Source organism: Danio aesculapii, chromosome 15 (genome assembly GCF_903798145.1).
Source record: "Danio aesculapii chromosome 15, fDanAes4.1, whole genome shotgun sequence".
In the NCBI taxonomy this organism is placed as follows: domain Eukaryota; kingdom Metazoa; phylum Chordata; class Actinopteri; order Cypriniformes; family Danionidae; genus Danio; species Danio aesculapii.
The window spans coordinates 33,323,370-33,336,931 of record NC_079449.1 but is presented as its reverse complement, the minus strand read 5'-3'; the positions used below and the strand labels follow the sequence as shown (position 1 = coordinate 33,336,931).

The 13,562-nt window shown below is 36.5% G+C and overlaps 1 protein-coding gene across 2 annotated transcripts; it reads left to right on the top strand.

The window, feature by feature from the left end:
* The first annotated feature begins 4,487 nt into the window (after nt 1-4,487).
* Nucleotides 4,488-12,922, top strand: fbxo46 (F-box protein 46). Of its 2 annotated transcripts, none has more exons than XM_056473638.1 (2): nt 4,488-4,517; nt 9,917-12,922. In XM_056473638.1, exon 2 carries the CDS (start codon nt 10,034-10,036, stop codon nt 12,026-12,028), a length of 1,995 nt encoding a protein of 664 aa, XP_056329613.1. In that variant the 5' UTR covers nt 4,488-4,517; nt 9,917-10,033; the 3' UTR covers nt 12,029-12,922. The 2 variants fall into 2 exon arrangements, with proteins under 2 accessions (XP_056329613.1, XP_056329612.1); XM_056473637.1 differs by lacking the exon at nt 4,488-4,517 and adding an exon at nt 6,074-6,466.
* The last annotated feature ends 640 nt before the right edge of the window (nt 12,923-13,562 follow it).

The following is a 13,562-nucleotide window of genomic DNA, read 5'->3' as shown; positions in this document are numbered from 1 at the left end:
GTTAAGTTCTACCATTTTTGAATCCATTCAGCCATTCTCCGGGACTTTTAGCTTAGCTTAGCATAAATCATTCAACCGGATTAGACCATTAGCATCTCACAAAAAAAAAGGAAAATGAAAACTTGCTATTTTCTAGGTCAATGTCTCGAAACTATACTCTCATTCTGGCGTAAAAATAAAGGAACTTTGCTCATGTACAATGACTGCACCAGGTGCAAATATCAAGTTTTAAATAGAAAATTCGTTTTTTTTTCGTGAGATGCTAATGGTCTAATCCAATTCAATGAATTATGCTAGCGAAAGATATTTCTCGCTAGACCCAGAGATTGGCTGAATCGATTAAAAAAAAATGGCAAAACTCAAATGATTAAGTAAAAAATGTGTTCCTGTCAGTATTCTCCTCAGTTCCTCCATCCAATATTAAATACTCACAAAAAAAAAAAAAATAAATAAATAAAAAAAAAAAAAATCACCACAAAAAAAATAATAAAAACAAACTAATAACTTAATATTATGGACATATATTGAATATGACTGTACTGCAGGAAATAAAAAGACAAAATAATTTGGAAGAACAAAACAGTGAACTAACCACATTTCCTCCACCTATGACGGTTCCCATTACACCCTCGACTGCTTCTGCTGCAGCTTTCACTCCGGCGCCAAACGTGGAGTTGCAGGCCATCAGCCGGAGCTGCTCACCCTGAGTGCTGGTAAACGCAGCACCCACCTTGCCAGCCCCCCTCAACACCTGGAGAACTTCAGACAGCAGCACTGAAAACACATGTCAGGGCCCTTCAATCATCACTTCAATACTCAAAAAAAAAAAAACATTTTATTAATATGTTTGAAATAGATTCATGTTTTCAGTTTGTGCCAAATTAAGAAACAAAATAATTGTAAAGGGAAGTTGATTAAATGACACAAAAAGTTCTTAAAAAAGTCAGTATTGTATGTCACTTATTCATTTACTCTGTGTTGTGGACCACATGTAACAATCCTTTATGTATCTTACTCAGGACAGTACTAAATAAAAAAAAATAAAATGCATTTTTTTAAGATCTATCTATATGACAATTCTGCCATATATATATATATATAAGGAATTCCAGCATTATGGATGTGACAGTAAAAACTCAAAACATGAATTCGCAAAGAAAATAAACATGCGTTATGGATGTGAAAAAAAAGTCTGCGGGTTTACAGTAAACAATAATACTTTGTAGAAATTCTGTGAATTAAACTGCACAACTCAAAAGAAAAAATGATAATCAAAAGGGTAAGAGTTGGCTCACTATAAAACAAAAATGATTGGTTTTATTTTATTTTTAATATTTTCACATTTATGAGGAAAAAGTGTCGTTATGGATGTGACATCTCTCCGTTATGGATGTGACAGATGTGAAATTGCCACTTGTGCGACTTTGGTAAATCTACTGAATTTATATAATCTACATAATAGTTTGAAAACATTGACAGATGCATTTTTGAGTATTTCTAAAGCGCTGTAAAATACTTACCCAAAAAACCCAGAAACGGTTTCATAAGATTCATAAGACACTTGAATAATTTATAAGAATTTTTTGTTAATTTCGATGTGAATTGAATAAAATAATACTTTGGGGGGGGGGGGGGGGGGGGATGGGGGGGATCATCAACAAACACGGTGGTTCAGTGGTTAGTATTGTCGGCTCAAAGCAAGAAGGTCCCTGGTTTGAATCCCAGATGGACCAGTTGGCATTTCTGTGTAGAGTTTGTATGTTCTCCCCCGTTTTTGTGTGGGTTTCCTCCAGGTGCTCAAGTTTCCCCAACAGTCCAAAGACATGCGCTATAGGTGAATTGAATAAATTAAATCGGCCGTAGTGTATGAGTGTGAGTGTGAATGTGAGAGTGTATTTGGTGTTTCCCAGTGCTGGGTTGTGGCTGGAAGGGCATCAGCTGCGTAAAACATATGCTGGAATAGTTGGCGGTTCATTCCACTGTGGTGACCCCTTATAAATACAAGTGGTGCTTACTGCAGAGCCACTTGGGCAGAGCTGAATTCCAGCTAGGGGGAGCTTGAGCTCCAGCTCCTCCTTCCTTGCACTTCTTCTACGAGTGATGTCACTGGGGATTGGGGTTAGGGGTGGGGTGGGTGTACACATTAAAACAGCTTATTGGAGGAGGAGCGAGAGCTCAAGCTCCCCCTTGCTGGAGCTCAAGTGGCTCTGCAGCGAGCGATAAATAAGGGAAAACTAATGTCTTTTTGGAGAAAAAAAGTTTTCTTTTAAGGGCTGTATTTTTTGTCTTCCACTCTGCTGCATTTAATTGCTCTATATCTTTTTGACCTTGGCAATGCATTTTTACTCAAACCTCTATGTCTGACTGATTAAATTTTATATGTTTAATTAAATTTACCTCAGAAAACGAATAATTATTATGAAACAGGAACCACCTCTCACTATTTTTCATATTTGCTAGGTTACTTTTTTAAACAATCAAGTATAAGTTTGTACTTAATTTTACTATTACTCAGAAATATTTTTAATTAGAAACTTGTATTTGCGCAACTCATTTTACCTGTACTTTTACTCAAGTATAATTAAAGTATTTTTTCACCTTCATCAAGGACTGAGTTGAGAACCATTGGTTTAAATTAAATTTATGCTTCATGTAATGTTAACACTTTTTACACCTTATTTATCCCATTTACTCATTCATCGTTATATGGGTTTATGATACTATTGAATTCTCCATTATTAAAATGAATCCATTCAGGCCATACACAAGTTTTGAATACATGGCATTAGGAGAAGCTTTTTTTTAACTCACGTGCACCTCAAACTGTACTGTTGCTTTCATATAGTCTTCATAAATTATCACAGCAGTGCAATTTTCTACCAGTAATGTTACTTACTCGTGTTGAGAGTTTAGAGTCTCCTCAGCGTCTCTGTGAAGTGTCCTTTCACTCCACACACCTCCGTCTGTTTTGCAACACTACCGGACACGGAAAGACTCCAGTGATTGACAGCCGACATAACCAATCTGGATTGAAAACGTCAAAGGAGGTGGGTTTTAAGCGCTGTATGGCAAGCCAAATCACATCTAATTTTTAAAACGTCCTACTGCTTTGATACTAAATCATATTAATAGACACGAATACTTATTCATTGGATTATAGTACTTATTTTACTATTAATTAGTAAATATTTTGTTATTCCTAGAAACCATTTTCAAATGTTTGCCATTGTTTTTTAATGGGGATCTGTCACAGTTATAGCTACAAAAATCTGTTTAATAGGCAGGAGTTTCTAATAAATTAGTATGCAATGATTAAGTACTATCTAAAAAACACAATTATCTTTTAATAATTACTTATAACTAAAATAATAATAATAACATCAATAATGTCATAAATACGTCACGTTGGCGCAGTGGGTAGCATATAAGTCAATAGCAAAAAAAGTGGTAAGACAATACAAACTAATTGCTATAGGTTGTGGTATCTAATAACATTATTGAATAATATTATCTGATGAACAAATTCTTCTATATGATGAATAAGAATATTATTAGAATCTACTGAGAGTACTACTGTCTATTTGATAAGTACCCAGGTAGCAAAGAATTCTGGCCCAGATTTGGCATAAAGCTGGCACAGCAGGCATTCATCCGGATCCGGCACTGACATACAGCATGTGGGCCAAACAAGGCCTGGGTTTGGCAGAGGTGGCACCAACTTTAAGGCGGAAACACAATACTTGGGCCAGATATGAAATGTAGTATTTGGCCCAAATGCTAATAATGGATATGTGGACTATGTAAATTTGGCCTATCGTGGGCCAGATTAAATATAAAATGTTATTATTTTTAAATAAAGGAAAACAAATTCTACTTATCAGGTCGCTTCAAGAAAAAGCATAGTGCACCTAAAGGGCAATGCTTTATGGGTTTATCAATTTCATTGCAGTCATGACACACCAACATATCTGGCCCAGTTCAGGTCCAGTAATGGGTTATTAATTTGGCGAGACTTGGCCCAGATATGTTCCATGTACCGTAATTCACCACAGCATGTGGGTCAAGCAAAAGCTCGTTGTGTGGGTCAGAGCTGGGCCAGAGATGTTTAGCTATGAGGGATATTAACATCTAATAAATTAGAAGCTTAGTAAATAAATACTAGCACTGAATAAGTTTCTGCAGATCCCATGTTAACTATAGAAAGAGCACTGCTACCTAAAGAATAAGCACTTAATGGAAAAATGCCTATCTAAAAAAAAGGTAGGCTACTGGTTGCATTAAAATAGATGCTGGTAGTTTAAAAAAAATGTATTAAAACAACTTGCCATAGGAGAACGAGTCTGCTAACAACCAATCACGTGTTGCAGTTTGACTTGTGCTTGGTATGGACCAATAGGATTTTAGCTGGGGGCGTATCCAAAATAGCATTACGCCATCTACAGTGTAGTATGAGAAGTGCAGCTGTCTCCGTTAATGTTTTGAGCGGTTTTGAGTGAAGGACAGCACGTGGAGTTACAGTAAGTGACTTTCATGTGACACTCTAATAAATAATAATAATAATAATAATAATAATAATAATATAATATAATATAATAATATATATATATATATATATATATATATATATATATATATATATATATATATATATATATATATATATATATATATATATACTCTAATAATAATATAATAATAATATTCTCGAATAAGAATTTTACTACAAAACAGCTCTGAGTGTTATCTAGTTAAATATTATTCAGTTTACTTGATATCTGTGCTAAAACAAACATTTCCATTTTTAAATAAAACAAATTATTATTACTAAAATGTAACTAGGTCATTCAGTTTGTGCAAAAGGATGACATTATCACAACAAAAAGTGTTTCATATTTGCTAGGTTTAGTCAAATTTTGTAAAATTTTCTTTGTACTTTTACACAGTAATGTTTGAGAATTTTTTTTTTCTATGACTGAGTTGAGAAGCATTTGTTTAATTGAATTTAAGCATGATTTTTTTAATCACTTTCAATACATTTTTAAAACACATTTAAAAAGAGTAAGATGCTGCACTTTGCACAGTGATTTAGAGGACACTAATTAAAATGCATTTAATTGTAACAATAGTTTAAATATAAATAAATAATATTTAAAATAATAATAATATAATAAATAATATAAAAATAATTAAAAGACTTAATGACTAAATTATTTAAAAAATAATAATTTTTATTAAATTATCATTTTAAATAAATAATCATTTTAGTCATCCTTGAGACATCTTGGTTTTACCCATTTCTAACGTTTCTCATATTTTTCTCTTTTAAAAATATATTTAACAATAAACTTTAGTATGATCTTGTATGTTTTAACAATAAATTTAATTTAATGACTTTGGCCTATGTGTCTCTGTCTTTGTATTTATAATATATTTATCTATCTAAAATTTAAGTGGTTTAGAGGTGTTTTCTTTTGTATTTATTAATGTCAAAGATTAACTCCTACTTAAAATAATCTTACCAATAAATAAGTCAATAAATAATCATTTTTGCTTTAAAGTCAACTAAACATTTACTCTTCAGAATTTTTGTGATTAATTTTACTGTAATAGTGACCATCTTGGTCGGATAACCAAAACAAATAATATAATAAAGTAAAATAAATATTTTTATTCATTTATTTCGATTTAGTGTTGTAAATGTTAATCTGTGAACCACCTGACATCATATAATCCAATTGTAAAGATATCTCTGCAGTCTGCAACATCTGAAATCACGGTGCGTCGACACCATAGACTGTAAAATATAGGTCGACACACAGGTTGAGCTCAATATACGGTAGGCTACATAAATATGCCAAGCTGTACATAAAGACTCCACAGTGATATTGTGAGCTCATATTTCACTTGCGGTGAATTGTGGCGTAAGTGAAAGATGTTGCCGATCATTATGATGATGAGCTGGAAGAATTTTCCTCTTTGTGGGTGTAGAGGTGTAGAGACAGAGGGGGAGTCTGAACATCCATATATGGGCACGCCATCAGTTTTCTCTCCCCATTGGCTACTAGCGTTTTGCAGCTGCTTGTCAACAAAATGGCCTTCCTCAATTGCTTTTCGAGGACCTACTGACTACTTCTGTTTTGGTGAAACAGTACTGATATCTGGTTGAACAATAGAGGCAAGCATTCTTTAAAAAAAAACACAGTATTTGTCAATTCATTGCTGTGTTCATAAGAGACAGACACCGTTGATCTATCCAGATGAATGTTATGGTTTTTGGTTTTATTCTCGAGTTAGCTTAACAGGAGCTAACAGTCTACCTGCAAACCCCCATCGACCTCAGCTTTCATCGGTGTGATTGTTTTTAAAATCCCGCAGTGAAATTTGAACAACTGCTCGTCGAAATTCAACAGAGTAACCACTTTTTTGGTTATAAAAGTAACGTTAACGCTGTCAGAAGGAAACCAAGGTAAGTTAAGCTGAGATATAATTTTAGCAGACCTGCTATAGCTTTAGCCTGGCATTTTATTTATTGTTGATGATGACATCAAGTTGAAATGTTTCAAAACCTTTTATACAATCAAAAATGTTTACTTTTTATTCTTTAGCGTTACTAAACTTGTTCTATGCAATACTAGATAAGATCATACACTTTTGTCAGCAAGCGTGGGTTTTACAGCTTAGCTAACCAAGCTAAACATATGCTAATTAAACACTGGCGCAGATATATACCAACAGCAACAACCTTCTGTAATTTAGTACAGAATATACTAGTATTAACTATCTTGCTACCGAATATTTCGGTTGACATGATTGCTAATTGAAACTAAATCAGAGAAGTTCACTTATTTTCGGATGTTTAGAGAAGGCTAATCGTTTGCAGTAGCTTAACTAGCAGTTAGTTTTATTAGCTTTAATCTGCGTGACGTCAAACGAGCTCAAATGCTTCGTCTTTCTGTTTGTAATGTTTTCAGTTAACATGTTAAATTGAATTTAAAGTACTGAAGATGCCAAGCGATTATGTTAAGACATGGATTAACTTGATGGGTTAGGCCTTGTGAAAGGGTAAAGCTGGGGGAAAACACGTAATCAATGACAACATAATTCACTTAGTATTTCTCATATCAGTGGGATTACATATTGAATCACTTTTATTATCTTCCTGTTCGGTTCGAGTTTGCGAGGTTAATCATTAGCAATATCAGAGTATTTGGTATCTTTACTATGTTATTTGCTTGGTGTTGTTCGTCCATTTTTATGTTGTTTACGAGACAAATATGAGCATCATATTAACATTTAAATGGATAAAGAACGTTTTTGCTCTATCATGTATAACTGGCAGGCATTCAGAAAATATTATTCAAATTGCCCTGTGTTGTTCGCTTCTGAGTTATTCATCTCGTCGAATGACTTGTTTGACAAGTCCTTAAACATTTTGCTTGTCGTCATTATCTGTAAGCACACTGGGGTTATCAAATCTTACTGTACTTTGTAACATAATAAGATAATTTTTCTACAGAAGTGGATTCCTTTTTTATGATAGGATATATTTCCTGATAACAAAACATTACGTTCCACCGGTTTAACAAACAACAAACTTCCTTGAGACAAACATTTATTGAGACTTGTGATTGCACATGCATGTACAGTGGCAGCATAATTGAATACACACCATTTTGAAAATTAATATTTGTATCAATTTCTCAGTGAATATAGGCAATTTATTTTGGTGCAAAACAGATTTATTAACCCTTTAACTACACTAACAAGTAAAAAAAAATTGGATCGTATTTCTTAACTCCTAATGTCACTAGTTAACACACTCAATGCATTTTATTTTCAACACATCCTATAATTTCTAAAATATCAACCTCTACCAAATTGTTGATAAGTCGCTTTATGGTAAAAATACCGGAATTAATACATTTACTTAGAAAGATGTGAAAATAGGAAGTCTAAGACCAATTTATAAAAAAAAAACTATTGAAAATAAAACATTTGAATTCTAAGTCATCTTTGTTTTTTTGAAGTATGCCATAAAATAATTTAGATTCTCATTTAACATGTTTTCTTGTTTGTTTTTTTTTGTTTTTTTTTTACAATAAAACTAATCAAGTGTAGTACTGCAACATGATTATATTTGATTTTGTAAACCAACAATGCTGTGTGTAAACCATTATTTAAAACAGTCATTCTTTAAATTATTTTAACAGTCATTATTTAAACCATTAAAAACATGGTCAAACCTTTGCTAGAGCGGTTGAGTTAAACATATTTATTAAAATAAGATTTTAGCCACCAAACATATTTAGAAACTGAAAGATAATAATGCAATTAAATTCAAACAAAATATTGCATCTAAAAATTACAACCTACAAAATTTCAACAATTTTTCACATTTTTTGCTTCTCTTGCTTCTTCTTCTTTTTGAAATTTGTATTTAATATTTTTGTATAACATATAAATTTGAGTATACTAGTTTTTGGACCATTATCGTAAGTTAATTTGTTAGATAAGCTCCAGACTTTGCTTCAGTACTGAATAATCTAATGTATATTCACAAATATAATATTGTATAGCTTCCGATTAAAAATATGAATTAAAAAGATAGATTTGTGAGGGGTTTACTTGTATATGCTGAGCACTGTACATGTGTATACATATTGCATTAATACATGGATAGATGTAAAAATATAAATATGATGAAACATTCAGTTGGTATTGTCAGCTGTGAAAGCACTACGCAAACCAAATGGTATTGTTTATTTATTTTTAACCTGGTAAAAATTTACCCCCTTCTTAGTTCAACCAGTTTAGATTTTCTCATATTCGTTCGTATCATAGTAGACATGTGGTGTCATCTTTCAAATCCAATATAAATGCTTTTAAAATATGTTGTGGGTTAAAAATAGCAGCCTGAAAGCACTTCAGAAGGCTGTACCCATTAGTGCTCTGAAGGGTTTTGTATGGTCTTTCAAAACATGCATACATTATGGTTAGAAACAAGACTTTTTATGGTCGTTCAGTTTGCTGTATCACAATAATAGAGTTTATTAAAGAGATTAGTAAAGCAGTGCGTTTGACATGACCAGACTTGTCTGAAGTAATATTATGTCTGTTGTCAATGGGTTGAATGCAGGTCTTCAATGCATTTTATGAACTTTCATAACACCCAGAATGAAAAGGCTAAATTAAGATAATTGTACCACATGTGTTGGCATGCAAGCGTATCTATGAGATGCCATTAAAATGTGTTATTTAAGAAAAGGTTTTTATTGATTCTTAATTTTCAGTTATCCATGAATGGCGTTTTGTAGAGAAATACAGATAAACCAGCAACATGCACATGTCTCTTTCTGTCAGCTTGGAGGATATGTCATTTTAGTTGACTTGTAAAGTTCACTGACATTTAATTAAGTTAATTACTGCCAGTAGATGGCAGTAAGGCTTTATTCTATTTCAGATTTGTGTAACTTGAAATACATGCTAATATTACAGAGAGTAAAATCTGTTGTCTGTAATGCTTCGTGAGCTGTGACAGAAGCTGTGGCTCAGAAGACTTCAATCTTTGTTCGTAGAGCAATTGTGATGGCATGCAATCAAAAATATTGCAACGACACCTATAGAGATGATACTAACTCTTACACTCTCTGTGTTTTTCTAGCCTCTGCTCAAAATAAAAGAGGGATTTGAAGCTTTTGATTTTGTAATTAGGAATATTAGTTAACAGAATGATTTTAAATGTTATCACTGGTAATACAAAATTTGTATATACAGCATTGTGGGTGTGTTTGCATTCATATTAGATGATTCACCACTTTCATGAGTGGCTAGAGGGTTCTCACTAGTAATCCTTGTTTATTGCTATAATTATGAGACAATGGATAAATGCTCAACCTAAAACTTTTTTTTCTCTCAGTCCTCAGATGGAGTAATCTGTTGAGCTGGAACCTGCAGACCTGAAAAGTGAGAATGAGTGGTGAAATGCAAAGTAGCTGCCCTGCATAGAGGCAGGTATGCTCCTCATGGGCTCACAATGAACCGTGACACCTTTTCCCATATCCGGCTGTGGTGCCCACGCCCCTTTGGCACCTACTCCCAGAATAAGCCATACAGCAATGGTACAGTTCTCAATGGAGCAACAACCACCCACTGCAAGGCCGATGATTCAGGACTTACAACTATAGAGACCCATGGAGTCAGTGAGGAGCAAGATAATGATGTTGGCACTGAAAACACCCCACCAGCTGCTTCATCTACCCTTCTGGCTCCACCGCTACCTGCGCCACCCTCTCCAAATTCACAGATGGAAGATGGCAGGGTATTGCTTGATACCTGGTATGTCATCAAACCAGGCAACACCAAGGAGAAAATTGCCTTCTTTGTAGCTCACCAGTGTAATGGTGCTGGAATTCCCAGGCCTAGTGCCATGAAAGTCAAGGGAAACTGGGCTACTGATTGTACCAAGGCCAAGCGCCGTCGTCGCTGCTCCTCTTACGACCCTCCCACTAGAGCGCAAAATGTTACCGTCGATGTACCGACAGAATCTAACTTGACAGAAGATGGTGTTGTAGTTAGTGAGACTGATTTGCTCTCAGTGGCCGAAATGGTGGCTCTTGTAGAACAGCGTACAGCCTTGGCCCTTCAAGGTATGGTTGAACAAGGACAAACTAGTCCTTACACAGTCCATCAAAAACCTGTTGTAATCCTCTCAGAACCTCCTTCATCCACACCAGCTTCTCAAAGTGACTTTGATCTGCTGCAGCAACAACCAGAATCTAGACGCGTTGCTCAGACTGTTGCACAGTTCGAATCTCGGCAGCAGAATCTTGACACTACAACTTTGCGGCCTGAACTGAATGGTTCGGGAAGAGACTGCATACACACTGGTGAGTCTGGAACCCCAAGCCATGGCAGAGGGGAGGTAAGGATCGCTTTTCGGGTTTCGAGTTTGGACCCTCGCACCCAGTCTGAACCTGTTGGCCGCCCTAAATGCATGTTTATGAGTTGTGGAGTAGGAGGAGGGCAGGCAGCAGCCAGGGGCAAAGAAAAGATCACTTGTGACTTGTATCAACTGGTTAGTCCCTCGTCTCGAGACCCAGGTGCCCTCCTGGCTGGGTCACCCAAGGCCGATCCCCTTGGGGAAGGTATCACTGACAGGCCTCCCTCCACAACGCCAGATCCTAACCAAGACCCTGCCTCAGGAGAGAAGGCTGCAGTTGCTCGAGAGCGGGTGACTGGCTTTCATGTTGAGGTTGTGGTCACAGGTGCAGTAGACCAATGTGTCTTCTATGGGAAGGACAGCACAGAGAATGTTCAAGAAGAGACTGTATGTTTTGCTATGCCCAATGGAGCTAAATCAACTGATGCCTCAGAGGACCCACCTCCTGGCCAGCTGTTTTTTCTGCAGTCAGCAGCTACTGAAGATGAGAATTGTTCAGCGGTAAACAGTGGGATGCGGTCCTTAGACTGTGCAAACAACAATGGGCCAGTGGGGGCTACTGTTGAGAGGCCAGACTCCCCACTGGCATCTGTGGATGATTGTTCTGATCCTCCGTTGTGCCGCCTCTACCGTCACGTTTCCCATGACTTCCTCGAGATTCGCTTTCAGATCCAGCGGCTTCTGGAGCCACGGCAATACATGCTTTCGCTTCCGGACCACATCATGGTCAACATCTTCAGCTATCTGCCCACCCATTCTTTAGCAGCCCTTAAATGCACCTGCCATGACTTCAAGACCCTGATTGAGACCTACGGTGTGCGTGCTACAGACTCTCGGTGGAACCAGGACCCGCTGTACCGTGATGACCCCTGCAAGCAGTGCAAGCGGCAGTATGAGCGAGGAGATGTGTCGCTCTGTCGCTGGCATCCGAAACCTTACCACCACGACTTGCCTTATGGACGCTCCTACTGGATGTGTTGTCGGCGCACAGATAAGGACACTCCTGGCTGTCGAGTTGGGCTACATGATAACAACTGGGTACAGCCATGTGAGCTGGTTCAAGCCCGTAAAAGAGACGATGGGAGGTAAAGGATTGGGTCGGGGGATTGTCATTACTCTCCCTGCTTTTGCTCTACTGAAACCTCATGCCACTGTACTATTTATGGTTGAGCTCGCCTCTCCTATCTTAGCTTGTTAACCTTGCTATCATTGTCAGTATCAGTTCTTATCAGTGCACCATAATTAATTATCTGTCCCCTCGGGCGCAGACGAGTATTCTGGAAGTTGAAAACCCTAAATGAGGTAGTCTGCTGCATGGGACTAGTGTTTTGATTTGGTTAGGAAATTCTGATGGCTTGGCAATCTTTAAAGACCAGCTCTGATTCTGACCCCAACCTTGCAAAAAATAACCTGCAGGCTAGACACAGGACTTGTGAGTATAACTTCGTGGGGTTGTTGTCAAGTTAAAATTTGCTGTCTTTTTGGTCAAAAGCGCAAAATGATGTCACTTTACAAATCCCTGATGTCACTTTGTAATCAACAGTTTGACTGCTTGTTGGATTTTTCTGTTTTCGTGTGTGAATGTGAGTGAATAATATTTTTTTCTTCTTGTTGGTGGGTTTCATTTTTCTTCTCCTTTTAAATTGATTTATGAAATCAGTCTTTATTTCTTGACCAAACCTTTCTTCTTTCCTATCTCTTTGCCTGCCAGGCTGTCTGTGTGCTTGTTGGCAAAGGCAGCTTTTGCCAAAGCAGTAATTAGCTTCATGTGGCTGAAAGAAGAACAACAAAGAACAGGACAACTCAAAACCTGATTCTAGCCTTAACCCTGTTCGTTCTGCTCATTCCACCAGTCTGTGAAATCTTACAAACAGAAACATTGATGCTGATCCCTATGGTTTGGGAGACCGTTATAGGTTTCACTGTCAATCTGCTATTGGGAATCTTTGCCTCTAAAGTGAATAAAAGTTATTTAAAACTGGAGTCTGTGCCATTGCTGTTCTTAGTATTTCAACAGTCAAATACAGTGTAACTCCTGTGATAAACAAGTAACCATTATAAAAATTACCCGCAAGAAGCGAAATTCGCAGAGTAGTCAGTTTTATTTTTTACAATTATTATAGATGTTTTGAGGCTGTAAAACCCTTCACTACACACTTTATACACATTTTCACATGTTTCTTTCTTGCTCTCAAAGTTCAAATTTTCGTAGAAAATAAGTACAGTAGCCTATTATAGATTAAAACCAAAGATCAAAACCTGTAAAAGATTCATAAAGCTTTTTAGTTTTTGTGCAGACAATTTTGGCATCTAGTGTAATGTTCTTTTTCTTGCAGTCACTGATCCACTAAGCTAAAGCAGACTCCATCCTTAAGGCTTATTTATACTTCTTCGTCAAGCGCACACGAATGGTCCGGCGCAGCCTTTGCGTGATTGCATAGAACTCACTATGGCTGATGCTGACGTGCACCTCTCAAAAAATTTAACTATACATCGCAACGACGCGTAGTGCAAGCTCTGTGATTGGTCTGCTTGGTAGTGCTGACAAGTGTGGACTGGACCAAGAGCCGCACAAACCCGTTGGAACAAGTGTTTACAAGTGTCGAGTCCCGTGAAGGAGCTC

Coding starts and splice junctions, on each gene's coding strand:
- fbxo46 (XM_056473638.1), top strand. CDS start 10,034: ATGAACCGTGACACCTTTTCCCATATCCGGCTGTGGTGCCCACGCCCC.